The 19,077-nt window shown below is 37.8% G+C and overlaps 2 protein-coding genes and 2 pseudogenes across 2 annotated transcripts; all 4 read right to left on the bottom strand.

Moving 5' to 3' along the window:
• Positions 1-3,534: 3,534 nt before the first annotated feature.
• LOC138873447 (uncharacterized) lies at positions 3,535-4,283 on the bottom strand (annotated as a pseudogene).
• A 355-nt stretch (positions 4,284-4,638) lies between these two features.
• LOC138873448 (fatty acid elongase 1-like) lies at positions 4,639-5,324 on the bottom strand (annotated as a pseudogene).
• A 299-nt stretch (positions 5,325-5,623) lies between these two features.
• LOC138873449 (uncharacterized) lies at positions 5,624-6,367 on the bottom strand. The gene has a single exon (XM_070151920.1). The coding sequence runs from the start codon at positions 6,365-6,367 to the stop codon at positions 5,624-5,626; it is 744 nt and encodes a 247-aa protein (XP_070008021.1).
• Positions 6,368-6,658: 291 nt separating this feature from the next.
• LOC138873450 (uncharacterized) lies at positions 6,659-18,443 on the bottom strand. The gene is made up of 2 exons (XM_070151921.1): positions 18,296-18,443; positions 6,659-7,371 (listed from the first exon to the last, which is right to left on the bottom strand). The coding sequence occupies exons 1-2, from the start codon at positions 18,441-18,443 to the stop codon at positions 6,659-6,661; spliced, it is 861 nt and encodes a 286-aa protein (XP_070008022.1).
• Between the last annotated feature and the right edge of the window lie 634 nt (positions 18,444-19,077).

Below are 19,077 nucleotides of genomic sequence, written 5' to 3' on the forward strand. Positions count from 1 at the left end.
GGAGTTTTTCCATTTAAAGGACAATCGGAATGGGATTTAATTTATTAAGAGATTTAGATTCACCACTTGGGATATTAATGGTGTCCCAAGTCACCGGTTGAATCCCGAACCGAGGAAAAATATGACTCTGTTAACAGTCCGCGAACCAGAAATTCGGTTAAGAAATTCTGTTAACCCGGGAGAAGGTGTTAGGCATTCCCGAGTTTCGTGGTTCTAGAACGGTCGCTTAACTATTATAATTGACCTATTTACTTGATTTTAGTACATGTTTTAGTCCATGGTGCAATTTTAACTTTATAACCGCTCTTATTGAATTATTTTTTTAAGAAGATTTCAACGTTATTAAAACACGTCTTGAACCACGTCACATAAATGCACCTGCGGTCCTCAACATATTTTATCTAACATTGTTAAGATTTGGATTTGGGTCACATAAATGCACACCCGAGTTTAGGAAGGTAATTTTTAAAATAGCGCACCCAAAGCAACTATGCATTTTCAACTTCTCGAGGGCCATGGAAATTTGCTAATGGCACACCTCGAATTCTAAAGGATATAAGTTAATTAAGCGAGGGCCACCGGTTACCTCATTTAATTTGTGGCACACATCGAACCTTTTCAAAGGATTTTATTATTTGAAGTTGTTATAATCAGGTCGCATGAAATGCACCCCCGAATTGAGATTCACGTATCGTAACCATGCCATGGGAAACGTACCTATGGTATTAACATCGCGACCCAGGCCTCTCATTATTAATTACTCTACTTCTACCTACGTAATTAAATGAACAGGTTCAAAGTTAAATTGAATCCTGAGCCTTATCAGCTTCAAACAATTCCAAACATGATCAATTAACTCTTAAAATACAAATGGCCAAATAAACTTACTGCCATATTTTATATTAAAAAAAATAACAAACCAATACATCAATCTAATAAATATATCAAGCATATGATTTGATTCAAAGTAGCAAAAATTAGCATGAATTCATCCAAAAGATTTCAAGAAGGAAGTACCTATCTTTACAAAACAGACAAATGAACGAAGACGACGAACAAAAGATAAAATAACATCGAAGAGCGACAATAGCCAATATCATTCACTATACTAGCAATTTCAAATTGAGATAATATTAGTGCAAAGAGTGGACCTTACAGCTGAGAACTTCCTTTTATATTGAAGAACCTTCGGTGAAGCCAAAAATACCAGGAAATCGGCAACTACAATTTTGACTCAAGCAAAAGCAAAACAGGGACCTTCCAACGGAACAGAACCAAACGGCCAAAACCTTAATGACGAGCTCGAAACAAAACCCGGGCGCAATCTATACAAGCAATCATTTCGAGTGCAAAAGGGCTCTCGTTTTGGATTGAAAATAGTAGCCGGTGGTCGCTGTTGGTTGTTCGGAATGAGGGGGAGGGGGGGTGAGCGTATCTGTGTCGCATGCGTTGATTTCCTTTTCTAATGAAGAAGAAGATGGAGTCAGACGGGGTGGTGTTCTGTTAGCTTTTTGGTGTTTGTTTCTTCTCTTTTTGAGTATTTGTTTTTGTGTTTTTAGCTCCTAGGTACCTTAGGCTCCCAAATGAAAATGGCTGATCTCTATGTAGATCTTGGGGTCCTTCATTTTTGTTTGTTTTTCCTTCGGTCTTTTTAGAGAAAGCGGCGCTGCCTTTTGGTCAGCCTTTTTCTTTTTTTTTTCTTTTTTTCCTCCTTTTTTTCTTTAGGCTTTGTTTCATATATATAGGTCTAGGTTAGTGGTAGTGTTTTAGGTTAAGGGGTATGGGCCTAGGAATTATGGACTTGGCAATTGTGGGCTAGGTCCAAAATTAGGCCTAAAGATGGGTTGCTCGAGCACAAGCTCTATTCTTTTGCCACGAATGAGATTAAAAATACGCGCCCATTTGTTAATTATTCCTACTATTCAAATAATTATTAAAATAAAACTAACCATTAAAACAAATCTATTTTTGGTATTTTCAAAATATCATATTAAAATAAAAATACGATACTATTATCGTATATATTTTTAAGATTTCTTTTTTTAACAAAAAATGACTACAAAACATAAATGAACCTATTTTTGTGATTTTGTTTTCTTATAATAAAATAGAGTAAAAAGAGTCCAAATTACTTAAAATATTTATATTATGCCTAAATTAAATAATTTACGCTAATATATAAAAAATCTTGGGGAGGGTCAAAAATCACATGTCTACACTAGGGACTTCCGAATTCGATTGCGGGCATACGACCAAGTCCCAAATTACGATGTGAATCCACCAGGATCGTGAAACTATGGATGCAGATCTATTTGCTCAAAATGTTAACTGAAGTCAACTCAAATAAGTTTTAAGGTATGAATTCACATATTAATTAAATTTTCACATAAAAAACTTTCAGAAAAGAGATACGGACTGTGCACGTAAATTGAGAAAAGATAAAAAAAGGTTTTGAAACACAGAATTATGGGTTAAAGCTCTAGATGGCCTATCGGGCCATCACAGGGGCGTTTCAGAAAGAATAATGAATTTATCTGTTAGATTCCCTTTGTTATTTCATATTTTATTTGGTTAGATTTGGTTCACCGCATTAACAAAAAATAATTTTTAACTTACAATTTCGGATAAATTATACTCACCATTTGGTTGGTTGTACATGATATTAGATAATTGTTGTATAACTTAGGGCAAAGTGCAGCAATAGCCACTTTTAAGTTTGATATTTAAAATATATCCATCATTTATAATGTCTTTAAAGATTAGCCAATTCACCCAAACTTCGGACAAAATATTTTGAATTTGGAAATTCAGGAATTAGTGTCCAGAATTTGGAACTTCAGGACTTAGTATCATGAATTTTTGAACTGCTAATTTGAAATTCAGGATACTTTGTTCTGAATTCCTGAACTACTAATTTAAAATTCAAGATATAAGATTCCAATTTCTGGACACAATTTTTGAACTTTAGGACACGATGTCCTGAAGTTTGAACTTTGAGGTTTAAACTCTAGGACGCTCTGTCCAAAAGTTTGAACAAAAATGGCTAATCTTTAAATACATTGTAACTGTGAATATATTTTAAATAGTATGCTTAAAAGTGGCTACTTGGTGTCATTTCCACTATAACTTAATACAACATTCGGTTGGTCTCATTAAATTTCGCATTGCTAGTAGTTGCATAAATAAGTTATGCATGTGTATTACTTATTTAATGTTGGAGGAATGTGAAATAAGAATGTATGCATGTATTAACAATAACTAGATAAAATTAATCGTTTTTTAAAACAAAAGATACCATATGGTTTAAAGTAATTAATTTTTTTAAAAACAAATCCTAAAGTAAGCAATATCTGCATAAGAATTCTTACATTATTATTTACGGCATATCAATATCTAATCTCATCATAAATAGTATGTAAACCAAACAACCCCTAATTTTACTAAAATACAGATGTAACGATGTAAGTATTGCATAAGCATGTAGAAACGAACTAAACCAAGTACTATATAAAAGCAACGGAAAAGGGAGGCTAGCTAGAAACTAATAAACGGATTTTTTTGGTTATCAGCACGGTCTTTGATGATCATGTTGTTGGTATAGTTCTTGGAACGAAAGTCAAGAAAAAGTAGCAAAAGTGAGGTATTAAAGGTCATATTAAAGCACAAACTTCCAACCCCAGAGCACCCAATCTCAGTTGTGAGGTGATAATACATTGTTGCCACTGCACATAGGAAGTTAAGGATGAATTGAAAAATTTGGCAGTTTGTGACCAACCTCTTCCACCGTGGCCTCTTTCCCATTGCACAAAGGAAGTAATAAGCGTACATTATAACATGAACCAAAGAAATTGTAATCACCCCAACATGGATCATCGACTGTGAATTCGCACTAGAAAGAGTGAGGTAACAGATAACAGGCACCGTAGCATGGTGGTACACATGGAGGAACGTGAGCCTTCGTGATCGAGAATTACTGAGGATGATCTAAAGGGTGTCTATGAATTCAAGAATCTTGGAAAGGTAAAAGAATTTAGCCAGAAGAACAAAGGTCCACGTGGAAGAGTATGATTGGCAGGGAAGCAGACTATCCATTTCCAATCATGATGTGGCATTTGATGAATGACGGAGAGGCTGCAGTCGACGGCCATGATGAGAGAGAGGAGGCAGAGAATGAGGTTGTGCACGGTAGTGATGCGGTGGAGGGCGGTGGCGGAGAAGGTGGGAAGAAATGGCGAGAAGCGAAGAGCTAATAGAGTGAGAATGTGAAATAAGGATATATGCATGTATTAACAATAACGAGTTAAAAGTAATATCTTTTTTTTTAACAAAAGATACAGTACCCTGGTTTAAAGTAATTAAAAATTAAAAAAAATCTTAAAGTAAGCAATATCTGCATAAGAATTCTTACATTATTATTCACGACATATCAATATCTAATCTCATCATAAATAGTATGTAAACCAAACAACCCCTAATTTTACTAAAATACAGATGTAACAATGTAAGTATTGCATAAGCATGTAGAAACGAACTAAACCAAGTACTATATAAAAGTAACGGAAAAGGGAGGCTAGCTAGAAACTAATAAACGAATTTTTTTTGGTTATCAGCACGGTCTTTGATGATCATGTTGTTGGTTTAGTTCTTGGAACGAAAGTCAAGAAAAAGTAGCAAAAGCGAGGTATTAAGGTCATATTAAAGCACAAAGTTCCAATCCCAGAGCACCCAATCTCAGTTGTGAGGTGATAATACATTGTTGTCACTACACATAGGAAGTTAAGGATGAATTGAAAAATTGGGCAGTTTGTGACCAACCTCTTCCACCGTGGCATCTTTCCCATTGCACAAAGGAAGTAATAAGCGTACATTATAACATGAACCGAAGAATTTGTAATCACCCCAACATGGATCATCGACTGTGAATTCGCACTAGAAAGAGTGAGGTAGCAGATAACAGGCACCGTAGCATGGTGGTACACGTGGAGAAACGTGAGCCTTCGTGATCGAGAATTACTGAGGATGATCAAAAGGGTGTCTATGAATTCAAGAATCTTGGAAAGGTAAAAGAATTTAGCCCAGAAGAACAAAGGTCCACGTGGAAGAGTATGATTGGCAAGGAAGCAGACTATCCATTTCCAATCATGACATGGCATTTGATGAATGACGGAGAGGCTGCAGTCGACGGCCATGATGAGAGAGAGGAGTCAGAGAATGAGGCTGTGCACGGTAGTGATGCGGTGGAGGGCGGTGGCGGAGAAGGTGGGAAGAAATGGCGAGAAGCGAAGAGCTAATAGAGTGAGAATGTGAAATAAGGATATATGCATGTATTCACAAAAACGAGTTAAAAGTAATATCTTTTTTTTTTAACAAAAGATACAGTACCCTGGTTTAAAGTAATTAAAAATTAAAAAAAATCTTAAAGTAAGCAATATCTGCATAAGAATTCTTACATTATTATTTACGGCATATCAATATCTAATCTCATCATAGATAGTATGTAAACCAAACAGCCCCTAATTTTACTAAAATACAAATGTAATGATGTAAGTATTGCATAAGCATATAGAAACGAACTAAACCAAGTACTATATAAAAGCAACGGAAAAGGGAGGCTAGCTAGAAACTAATAAACGTATTTTTTTTGGTTATCAGCACGGTCTTTGATGATCATGTTGTTGGTATAGTTCTTGGAACGAAAGTCAAGAAAAAGTAGCAAAAGTGAGGTATTAAAGGTCATATTAAAGCACAAAGTTCCAACCCCAGAGCACCCAATCTCAGTTGTGAGGTGATAATACATTGTTGCCACTGCACATAGGAAGTTAAGGATGAATTGAAAAATTTGGCAGTTTGTGACCAACCTCTTCCACCGTGGCCTCTTTCCCATTGCACAAAGGAAGTAATAAGCGTACATTATAACATGAACCGAAGAATTTGTAATCACCCCAACATGGATCATCGACTGTGAATTCGCACTAGAAAGAGTGAGGTAACAGATAACAGGCACCGTAGCATGGTGGTACACGTGGAGGAACGTGAGCCTTCGTGATCGAGAATTACTGAGGATGGTCAAAAGGGTGTCTATGAATTCAAGAATCTTGGAAAGGTAAAAGAATTTAGCCCAGAAGAACAAAGGTCCACGTGGAAGAGTATGATTGGCAGGGAAGCAGACTATCCATTTCCAATCATAACGTGGCATTTGATGAATGACGGAGAGGCTGCAGTCGACGCCCATGATGAGAGAGAGGAGGCATAGAATGAGGCTGTGCACGGTAGTGATGCGGTGGAGGGCGGTGGCGGAGAAGGTGGGAAGAAATGGCGAGAAGCGAAGAGCTAATAGAGTGAGAATGTGAAATAAGGATATATGCATGTATTAACAATAACGAGATAAAAGTAATATCTTTTTTTTTAACAAAAGATACAGTACCCTGGTTTAAAGTAATTAAAAATTAAAAAAAATCTTAAAGTAAGCAATATCTGCATAAGAATTCTTACATTATTATTTACAGCATATCAATATCTAATCTCATCATAGATAGTATGTAAACCAAACAGCCCCTAATTTTACTAAAATACAAATGTAATGATGTAAGTATTGCATAAGCATATAGAAACGAACTAAACCAAGTACTATATAAAAGCAACGGAAAAGGGAGGCTAACTAGAAACTAATAAACGTATTTTTTTGGTTATCAGCACGGTCTTTGATGATCATGTTGTTGGTATAGTTCTTGGAACGAAAGTCAAGAAAAAGTAGCAAAAGTGAGGTATTAAAGGTCATATTAAAGCACAAAGTTCCAACCCCAGAGCACCCAATCTCAGTTGTGAGGTGATAATACATTGTTACCACTGCACATAGGAAGTTAAGGATGAATTGAAAAATTTGGCAGTTTGTGACCAACCTCTTCCACCGTGGCCTCTTTCCCATTGCACAAAGGAAGTAATAAGCGTACATTATAACATGAACCGAAGAATTTGTAATCGCCCCAACATGGATCATCGACTGTGAATTCACACTAGAAAGAGTGAGGTAACAGATAACAGGCACCGTAGCATGGTGGTACATGTGGAGGAACGTGAGCCTTCGTGATCGAGAATTACTGAGGATGGTCAAAAGGGTGTCTATGAATTCAAGAATTTTGGAAAGGTAAAAGAATTTAGCCCAGAAGAACAAAGGTCCACGTGGAAGAGTATGATTGGCAGGGAAGCAGACTATCAATTTCCAATCATGACGTGGCATTCGATGAATGACGGAGAGGCTGCAGTCGACGGCCATGATGAGAGAGAGGAGGCAGAGAATGAGGTTGTGCACGGTAGTGATGCGGTGGAGGGCGGTGGCGGAGAAGGTGGGAAGAAATGGCGAGAAGCGAATAGCTAATAGAGTGAGAATGTGAAATAAGTGTCACACCTCCTTTTTACGCACCCGAGGGGGCGCAAGGGAGTTTTTTCCAATTAAAGGACAATCAAAACGGGATTGGTTTATTTATTTCAGAGTCGCCACTTGGGAGATTTAGGGTGTCCCAAGTCACCTATTTTAATCCTGAATCGAGGAAAAGAATGACTCCATATTACAGTTTGCGTACCAGAAATCCGGATAAGGAATTCTGTTAACCCGGGAGAAGGTGTTAGGCATTCCCGGGTTCCGTGGTTCTAGCACGGTCGCTCAACTGTCATATTCGGCTTATTTATCTAATTTTAAACACAATTATGAACCAATGTGCCAATTTTAACTTTTTACCACTTTATTATTATTATTATTTTTAAAAGAATGTGAACATCGCTTAAGACATGTCTTCGGACTGCGTCACATGAAATGCACCCACAATCTGAAACATATTTTATTTGATGTTTTGGGATTTGGATCTGGGTTGCATGAAATGCACATCCAAGTTTAAGAAAGTAAATTATTAAACACGCGCCTAAAGAGACTATCGCGTTATTATTTTGGGAAGGCCACGAAATTCACTAAGCGGCCCTCCTGAATTCTAAGTAATTTAAAACAAGTATTTACTGAGGGCCCCGCAATTTGTATTTTTATTCGGCGAGGCTCATCTCATTCTTATTTTTTAAAGGAATTTGCAACGTCATGGAAATGCATCTCGGGCCACGCCACAATCAATGCGCCCGTGACTAGAGACACATTTCGACTCCGTTGAGATTTGGATTTGGGTCACATAAATGTGCACCCGAGTTTAGGGAGATAACATTATTAAAGGCGCGCCTAAAGCAACTAGCGCATTATTATTTTGGGGTAGGGCCGTGAAATTTGCTAAACGGCCCGTCCCGGAATCTAAGTATTTAATGCATATATTTTGTGAGGGCCCCGCAATTTGTCCCTTTTATTTGGCGAGGCTCGTCTCATTTTATTTTTTTTAAATTTTTTATATTTTTAAAATGATGCCATTTTTACGCCTTTAACAATACTAAACCTTACGACTTCTTTACAACTAAAATCTCATAACTTGTCAAAATTTAATAAAATGAGTCTAGTGAATGAGTGTTTCGGGAGTAGTAAGAGCATGTACTAAGTATAGCACGATTTCACCCTTCGTGCCTTTATTCTCAACCTCACTATGAAACAATAAATATGGTACGACATCACCCTTCGTGCTTTAACTCTCAACCTCACCATCAAATGATAAGTATGACACGGCATCACCTTCGTGCTTTTACTCCCAACCTTACCGTGTAGTACTGAATATAAAAAATTGGGAGATAGATAATGCAAGAATAAACCTTACGTAAATAATAGTTCCAAGATGCCAAACCTCAACTTCCGAATATACTCAATTATCACAATTAATTCATAAATGCAGAGAGAACGATCAAGTAAGTAATAAACTAATATAGGTATGGATATCAACGCACAAGGAAACAAGTTCCACCCACATGCTTTAACCCAACAACAGCGCATAAGTACTCGTCACCTCACATATACGTTGTACCCACACATTTAAACACGTAGAAAATAGGAAAACAAGTCCTAATCCCTCAAGACAATGTTAACCACGATACTTACCTCACTTCGCAATCAACTCAGAGCTCTACCGGAGCCTTTTCTTTAGAATTCGCCTCAAAACTAATCGTATCTAACAAAAATCGACTCAATACCGTCAAATAATTCTAAGGGAATCAATTACAATACATAAAGTTAGAATTTTTACACTTTTTCCATAAAGTAAAAAAGTTAGCCCTGGGCCCGCTTGGTAAAAACCGGAGATTCGGACCAAAACCCGCTTACCCATTCACCCCGAGCCCGATTATGTAATTAGTTTTGAAATTTGCCCCTAAATTGAGGTCTAAATCCCGAATTCACAAACCCTCCCCCCCCCAATTCTTCCCAAATCTCTAGTTATTTACCATGGAAGAACAAAGATTAAGACTAGAAATTAATGGGTGATGTTAGAAATGGAGGAAAATAAGTTAAAGTATACTAACCAATGAATTGGTAATGAATTTTCTCTTCAAAATCGCCTCTAGGCCGAACTCAAATGGAAAGATGGTGAAAAATGGGTGAAATCCCGTGTTTTGAAATATTTAAGGCCTGTGTGTCAGGTTTTCATCGCGTTTGCGATGCACAACGGCCAAACTGGCCTTCACTTTCGCGATAGTTCTCCCCCTAACCATCACATTCGCGATCCAAGGTCCGCGTTCGCATATCACTCTAACCCATTCTCCCCCCCCCCACAATACTTTGCGTTTACAGAGGAACAGTCGCATTCGCGAAGGGAAAGCCCCATCCACTTCGCATTCGCAACCAGGACCCCGCATTCGCATTGCGAAGAATAATTTCCTCCCCTATCCTAAATTACCCTTCACGATTGAGGGACATTCTTCGCGATCGTGAAGAAGAAGACACCAGAAACCAGCAGAAGCTAAAAACCAGAATTTTTCTTAAGTTCAAAACACTCGTAGCCTATCCGAAACTCACTCGAGCCCTCGGGGCTCCAAACCAAATATGCCCACAAGTCCAAAAATATTATACAAAGTCGTTCACGCGATCAAAATACCAAAATAACATCTAGAACTACAAATCGGATACCAAAACGAAGGAATTTTTCAATAAAACTTAAGAACTTTCATTTTAACAACCAGGTGTCCGAATTACGTCAAATAAGCTTTGTTTTGCATGAAATTTTACACACAAGTCATAAATAAAGTAATGAACCTATGGCAAGCTTCGGAACTAAATCTGGATCCAGTAACAACAAAGTTGAAACTTTGGTCAAACTTGAAATTTCTTTAAACTTTTAAACTTCAAATTTTCAACAAATTGCGATAAATCGAGCTAGGTGTCACACCTCCTTTTCACCTACACCCCTTAAGGGCGTAAAGGAGTTTTTCCATTTAAAGGACAATCGGAATGGGATTTAATTTATTAAGAGATTTAGAGTCGCCACTTGAGATATTAATAGTGTCCCAAGTCACCAGTTGAATCCTGAACCGAGGAAAAATATGACTCTGTTAACAGTCCACGAACCAGAAATCCGGGTAAGGAATTCTGTTAACCCGGGAGAAGGTGTTAGGCATTCCCGAGTTCCGTGGTTCTAGCACGGTCACTTAACTATTATAATTGGCCTATTTACTTGATTTTAGTACATGTTTTAGTCCATGGTGCAATTTTAACTTTATAACCGCTTTTATTGAATTATTTTTTAAGGAAGATTTCAACGTTACTAAAACACGTCTTGAACCACGTCACATAAATGCACCTGCGGTCCTCAACATATTTTATCTAACATTGTTAAGATTTAGATTTGGGTCACATAAATGCACACCCGAGTTTAGGAAGGTAATTTTTAAAATAGCGCACTCAAAGCAACTATGCATTTTCAACTTCTCGAGGGCCATGGAAATTTGCTAATGGCATACCTCGAATTCTAAAGAATATAAGTTAATTAAGCGAGGGCCACCGGTTACCTCATTTAATTTGTGGCACACATCGAACCTTTTCAAAGGATTTTATTATTTGAAGTTGTTATAATCAGGTCGCATGAAATGCACCCCCGAATTGAGATTCACGTATCGTAACCATGCCATGGGAAACGTACCCATGGTATTAACATCGCGACCCAGGCCTCTCATTAATAATTACTCTACTTCTACCTACATAATTAAATGAATATGTCCAAAGTTAAATTCAATCCTGAGCCTTATCAGCTTCAAACAATTCCAAACATGATCAATTAACTCTTAAAATACAAATGGCCAAATAAACTTACTGCCATGTTTTATATTAAAAATAATAACAAACCAATACATCAATCTAATAAATATATCAAGCATATGACTTGATTCAAAGCAGCAAAAATTAGCATGAATTCATATAAAAGATTTCAAGAAGGAAGTACCTATCTTTACAAAACAGACAAATGAACGAAGACGACGAACAAAAGATAAAATAACATCGAAGAGCGACAATAGCCAATATCATTCACTATGCTAGCAAAGTCAAATTGAGATAATATTAGTGCAAAGAGTGGACCTTACAGCTGAGAACTTCCTTTTATATTGAAGAACCTTCGGTGAAGCCAAAAATACCAGGAAATCGGCAACTACAATTTTGACCCCAAGCAAAAGCAAAACAGGACCTTCCAACGGAACAAAACCAAACGGCCAAAACCTCAATGACGAGCTCGAAACAAAACCCGGGCGCAATCTATACAAGCAATCATTTCGAGTGCAAAAGGGCTCTCGTTTTGGATTGAAAATAGTAGCCGGTGGTCGCTGTTGGTTGTTCGGAATGAGGGGGAGGGGGTGAGCGTATCTGTGTCGCAGGCATTGATTTCCTTTTCTAATGAAGAAGAAGATGGAGTCAGACGGGGTGGTGTTCTGTTAGCTTTTTGGTGTTTGTTTCTTCTCTTTTTTGAGTATTTGTTTTTGTGTTTTTAGCTCCTAGGTACCTTAGGCTCCCAAATGAAAATGGCTGATCTCTATGTAGATCTTGGGGTCCTTCATTTTGTTTGTTTTTCCTTCGGTATTTTTAGAGAAAGCGGCGCTGCCTTTTGGTCAGCTTTTTTCTTTTTCTTTTTCTTTTTTTTCCTCCTTTTTTTCTTTAGGCTTTGTTTCATATATATAGGTCTAGGTTAGTGGTAGGGTTTTAGGTTAAGGGGTATGGGCCTAGGAATTATGGGCTTGGCAATTGTGGGCTAGGTCCAAAATTAGGCCTAAAGATGGGTTGCTCGAGCCCAAGCTCTATTCTTTTGTCGCGAATGAGATTAAAAATACGCGGCCATTTGTTAATTATTCCTACTATTCAAATAATTATTAAAATAAAACTAACCATTAAAACAAATCTATTTTTGGTATTTTCAAAATATCATATTAAAATAAAAATACGATACTATTGTCGTATATATTTTTAAGATTTCTTTTTTTAACTAAAAATGACTACAAAACATAAATGAACCTATTTTTGTGATTTTGTTTTCTTGTAATAAAATAGAGTAAAAAGAGTCCAAATTACTTAAAATATTTATATTATGCCTAAATTAAATATTTTACGCTAATATATAAAAGATATTGGGGAGGGTCAAAAATCACATGTCTACAGCTGCCCCTCTTTGACTGGAAACATACAAAGTTTTCAGACAAAGATTGACTAGACAAGTTTTTGACCCGACCCTTAATTGGAGAGACTAAGACTAAGAGAAAAGGGGGATGTGACCGAGCTCTGGCATTTGAGCTGCCTACATATCCTTGGCTATAAAGGAATCAAGCCACGTGTAGTTCAGAAATGAGTGAGGTGATAGAGTATGCCGAGGTGGAGATCTAGTCGAGGTGCCGTTCCGTCGAGGTTCCGGTCTGCGGTCCCGGTTATTACATCAAAAATCAAAAGATTAAAAAGACTAGTTAAGCCTATCGACTACGAGCTACAAGATTCCTATCTATACGTCTTCTGAAGCTTGATCTTGAGTCTTGAATAGTTCTTCATATAGACTTTAGGTTTGAACCTTGACACTTGTTAGCTGCAAGTGCTAGCTCATTCTTCTACAGCTTCTGAGTCAGGACCGGACATGTAGTGCTTGTGACCTCGGCCATGTTGTGAGCAACTCACATCCTTCATCAACTTTTGAAATGCATTCTGAATTGAATTTCCTTTTTTTTCAGGTGGGCGCCTGATTGCTGAACCTGAACTATCCTCCCTTGTTACTCGACACTATTTTCCCTTACACTTTGAACCATTCTCCCTGAAACTCGAACTGTCTCCCTTCGAAACTGTTTTCCCTAGAAACTTGAATTGTTTTCCCTTGTTCTCCAGGTGGGCGCCTGACTGCTGAACTTGAAATTGAATGTATTCCTCTGTTATCCAGGCGGGCTCCTGACTCTGTTATACAGGCGGGCTCCTGATTTCCGAAACTTGAATTGTATGTCTCTATTCTCCAGGCGGACTCCTGACTTCTGAAATTTGAAATGTATTCCTCTATTATCCAGGCGGGCTCCTGATTTCCGAAACTTGAATTGTATACCTCTGTACTTCAGGCGGATTCCTGACTTCAAAAAGACAAAGAAATCAATTGAGAACTAAAAATTTGAATTGTATCACCTCTGTTCTTCAGGCGGGCTCCTGATTGCTGAAACTTGAATTGTATGTCTCTATTCTCCAGGCGGACTCCTGACTACTGAAACTTGAAATTGAATGTATCCCTCTGTTATTCAGGCGGGCTCTTGACTACTGAACTTGAACTGAATGTATTCCTCTGTTATCCAGGCGGGCTCCTGACTTCATAAAAATAAACGAACCAAGAAAACCTTCTGCCCCAGTTTGGAAACTGGGTACATGTTACTTGATATTAATAAAAATTTGATTAAAACTTGACTTGAAATATCTCTATTATACAGGCGGGCTCCTGACTTCCGAAACTTGAATTGTATGCCTCTGTTCTTCAGGCGGGCTCCTGACTTCAAAAAGACAAAAAGTAGATTGAAACTAAAATTTGAATTGTATCACCTCTGTTCTTCAGGCGGGCTCCTGATTGCTGAATTTGAAATTGAATGTATTCCTCTATTATCCAGGCGGGCTCCTGACTTCACAGAAATAGACAAAACAAAGAAAACTTTCTGCCCCAGTTTGGAAAACTGGTTGTTTGATACCACATACTAATAAGAACTAAAACTTGAATTGTGATAAGACTGAAATGCAACTTTTAAAAATTTAAAGACTGCAATGTATCTTAAAATTTAAACTTTATCTTAGATGAAAAATTCATCAGACTAAGATTCTCATCTTAGGTGAAAGATTCGACGGACTAAGATTTATCTTTATCTTAGGTGAAAAATTCATCAGACTAAGATTTTCATCTTAGGAGAAAGATTCAACAGACTAAGATTTTTGTCTTTATCTTAGGTGAAAAATTCATCAGACTAAGATTTTCATCTTAGGAGAAAGATTCGACGGACTAAGATTTATCTTTATCTTAGGTGAAAAATTCATCAGACTAAGATTTTCATCTTAGGAGAAAGATTCAACAAACTAAGATTTTTATCCTTACCTTAGGTGAAAAATTCATCAGACTAAGATTTTCATCTTAGGAGAAAGATTCAACAGACTAAGATTGTGACTCTAGGAGATAATTCATCAAACTAGGTCCATTTTGCGTGATCCCGACTTTCTTAATTTTCCAAAGTCCAACTTCCTTTTTTTTCAAATTCCGCCTTCCTTTCTTGTTCCCAAATTATGTCTTCCTTTCTTCTTTTTTTCGACTTCTGTCTTCCCCTTCTTTAAATTATGCCTTCCTTTCTTTTTCCTCAAATTCTGCCTTCCATTCTTTTTTCCAACTTATGCCTTTATCTAAATTATACCCTCCTTTCTTTTCCAACTTCTGCCTTTATCTTTTTCCAAATTATGCCTTCCTTTCGTTTTTCCAACTTTTGCATTTATCTTGGGTGAAAGATTCATCAGACTAAGATTTTTATCTTAGGTGAAAAATTCAACAGACTAAGATTTCTTTATCTTAGGTGAAAGATTCAACAGACTAAGATTTTTTTATCTTAGGTGAAAAATTCATCAGACTAAGATTTCTTTTAACCATTTTCCTTTAAAATTTGTTTTATCTACCCACCAACTTGAATTATCTTCCTTCAGAACTGCTTCCCTAAAAACTGGTGTTGTCCTCCTTCAAAAACCGCTTCCCTAAAAACTAGTGTTTCATTCCTCCAAAAATTACCTTTCTTAGAACTGGTGTTTCTTTCCTGAAAACTACTTCCCTCTCTTTTTCTCTTTTTTTTAAAACACTTGTATTGACCTTCATGTTCTTCAGATGGGTACCCGGAAAAAAAAATCAACACGACAGAAAATTTTCTGCACCAGTTTGATAATCCTCATATGGCATATCTTTCTGCCATCAATAACATTTTCATGCCCCTATTTCAAATCAAAGAAAATTCTGTCAGTTTAAAAGTGCGGTAGTTGGTTGTGGTACTCCCGCTGGGATGGCTTTCCTTTTCTCCTTTCCATGCTTTGCGTTCTCCGACCATCTTTGAAACTTGGCTGATAACTTCTGCCCTTCTTGACGACTATCTCTCAATTATTACTTCTAGTCTTCTTATCTGACCCCATATGTTTTCTGTGACAACTGATTCTTCTTGAAGGTCTTGCATGTTTACTGACTAACCACTTTCCCCGTCATCTGTGTCACTGAAATACCCTTTTTCCCCGTTCAATCCCAATACCCTCTATCTGTTGCATTATTCCTGAACCGACATCTACCAAACTTTGTTTTCATAAGGATCCCAAAGTATCTTGATTATTACCAGCTCAGTGCTCTTGTTATTTTTCCTGACTTGCGACCCCATTTTATGCAATTGGAAAGCTGGTGGAAAATTTTGAAGTCATTCCTCACTTGTTACGACCAAAAGACTCAGAAAGGGGAAATAAACAAAACAAAAGAAACAGAGTAAAGGACAATAGAAAGTGATGATTCCTAACAAGAAAACTACACAGTAGAAACCTATCGGATGTGGATACCGACTCTAATGACCTTGACATGCACCTGCGACCTATTCTGTTAAGCAAATCTGATGTTCATCTCTTGTTGTTCCTTTTTGCCGTGAAACTGGGTTTCATTGCTCCACTTATCCATTTTGATTCGCATTCTTTATTCGGCTTGTAGTGCCCCAAAGGGTTTTCACCATCAAACCTCTCTCATTTCGTTCTTTCTCTCAACTTACTGTCGCCTCAAGGTGCCCGTGAAGGTTTTCACCAATAAGACTCTCTCATTTTTTATTTCTCTCAGCTTTCATCACCTTGCGATACCCATGAGGATTTTCATCAATAAGATTCTCTCATTTTCATTTTCCTTGTTTGGACCGGAGTGTTGCCCCTGACAAGAATTACCTTACCTGCTTGACTTGGCATTTCTCAAAGACTGATCAGAAGGTCTTTCTTTGAACCGTAATGTAGGCTTTTGGATGGGTTAGAAAGAAAGAGTATAAAAGGCTCAAAACAATTTCAAAATGGGTTAAAATTACAACTTTCGGAATCTAACTTCTCACAACAACCACAATTTCTGCCCCAGTTTCTTGCTTGGGGACTTTTGGATTTTTGTTTTGGTATGACTGAACCTCATAGAGGCTGCCTACGTACCCTTTCGGGATCAAGTCAAACGTAGTTCACGTCATAGAAACTACGTTGTTGCGATTTTCTTTCTCTCTCTTTCTTTTTCTTTTTTTCTCTTTTTTTTCTTTTTCCTTTCTTTTCTTCATTTTTCTTTTTCTTTCTTCTCTTTCTTTCTTTTCTTTTCTTTCCTTTTCTCTTTTCTTTTTCTTCTTTTCCTTTCTTCCTTTCTTTCTTTCTTTCTCCTTTTCCTTTCTTTCCTTTTCCCCTTTTTTTATTTCCTTTTCTTTTTCCCTTTCCTTCCCCTTTTTTCATTTGCTTATTTGCGACACTTGCGTTTCTTAATTGTGTCGTTGATTCCGAAAGAGGGGTACGAAAGAAAATAAACACGGCTCGAAAGGGGTGACAATGAAAAAAAAGTGTTTGGATCGCAGAACAAAACGCCTTCATCATTTCAAACTTCAAAATATGCCCAATACAAACAAGTACAATCAGAATAAAGAAACCATGCACATCATCTCTTGACCGCATCGGAATTGACAACCATTTCCACACATTTTTCTTCTACATCTGTCTAATATAACGTGTCATTGGGCAACACTCTTACTCTTATTACCACGACTGGCCCCCTGTAACTTTGGCCGACTTGTTCTCTTTGACCCAGTTTCACATGGTTCGGGCGTCAAACAATTCTCCAACGTCCAAATATGTTCTTATTTCCTCAAGTACCCCCATAGTTTTCCGACTAACATAGCTTTTAAAGATCCGACTGAGAATTATGCGTGCATGTCATGTCACTAGAACTAGCATTGGACAAAAGACCAAACAAAAGGATAGAAAAGAACTAAACAAAGAAAAATGATTGGAAGTAACAAAAGACCGGAATTTGCATTAGACAACGATGAAATAACTCGAATAATAAAACAAGCAAACAAACTGGAGTACGACCCTAGAATGAACCTGAAACACCCATGGTCAACACTAAATGAACTACTACGACTAAACAAGCTAGACAAAAGTGAAAGGATAAGAGGGTTTGATCACAAGACAATATCTGGATTACAACCCTGCAAATAACCCGGACAATAGAAATGACAGCAAAATGGACCACCAAAGCTCCTCCCGAGCTGACTTAGGAATGGAGCGTCTTTCTAATTACCAAGCACGACATTTTAGCCACTAAGCTTCGCATCCATAATGCCATGACCACTATCTGCGTTAGTAATTTCAACTTCGGTCAACAAGTTCCCAAGAGGATTCTCATACCCCATGTCACCGGGCATGTTCTGGGTGCCACTGTCATGAATTAAATTTTCCTGGATCATCCTTTCTATTTCTCTCTTCAAATCCCGACAATTTTCCACATTGTGCCCCAGAGCATTGGAGTGGTATTCACACCTTTTAGATGAGTCAAATCTTCTCGCACGTCGGTCCACATGATTTGGAGGAATGGGTGCAATCATGTCATGTTGTTTTAACTTCTCAAATAAGCTTGCATAGGACTCTCCTATTGGTGTAAAACTATCTTTCAACTTTTGTTCCCTTCTATACCCCTGGCTTGGATGTGGGTTAAAAGGTAATTGAAAATTTTGTGGAGGCTAGTGAAGATTTTGTGCTACTCGTTCTCGCTTTCTTGGGTGATTTGGTGGCGAGTATGAGGGGTTCGGAGGTGGATAGTAATGCTTAGGGGGTCATGGAAAACCTGATGAGGCTGCACATGCCTTCGAGATGTTCTCCTAGGACCTCTTCTCGACCCTGATATCACCATGATTTCTCCATCCCTCTCATTCGTGTTACCATATTCAATTTGGACAGCTTGAGCTGCAGCTTTGAGAGCTGTTTGACTTATAATTCTGCCTATCTTAAGACCGTTCTCCACCATTTCTCCCATTTTGATTGCTTCCGGGAAGGATTTACCCACTGCGGATGTCATGTATTGAAAATAATCTGGCTCTTGAGCCTGTAGAAAGACAGTGATTAACTCGTGGTCATCCATGGGTGGCTTAGCTCTAGCTGCCTGCTCTCTCCATTTGATGGCATATTCCCTGAAACTTTCAGTTGGTTTCTTTTTTAGGTTAGAAAGGGAAATGTGGTCTGGGGCGATGTCGATGTTGTATTGAAACTGTTTGACAAAGTCCCGTGCCATGTCATCCCAGACGTACCAGCAAGATATGTCTTGATCCAAAAACCATTCAGATGCTACACCCGTGAGGCTTTCCCCAAAATAAGCTATAAGCAATTCTTCATTTCTTCCAACACCTCTCAATTGGTTGCAATACCTTTTCAGGTGGGCTATGGGGTCTCCATGTCCATTGTACTTTTCAAATTTGGGGATCTTGAAGCCAGGCGGCAAGCGGACATTGGGGAACATGCATAGATCTTTGAAGGCAACACTCTTTTGTCCTGCCATTTCTTGCATGTTTTTCAACCGTTGTTCTAATCTTTTCACTCTTTGGGTTATTTCTTCCTGTACCCTCTTCCGAGCAGGCTTCTCGATGTTTGCAGGAAGATCAAACGAGTACGAG

The sequence above is a fragment of the Nicotiana sylvestris genome, chromosome 7 (assembly GCF_000393655.2).
Source record: "Nicotiana sylvestris chromosome 7, ASM39365v2, whole genome shotgun sequence".
Taxonomy (NCBI): Eukaryota; Viridiplantae; Streptophyta; class Magnoliopsida; order Solanales; family Solanaceae; genus Nicotiana; species Nicotiana sylvestris.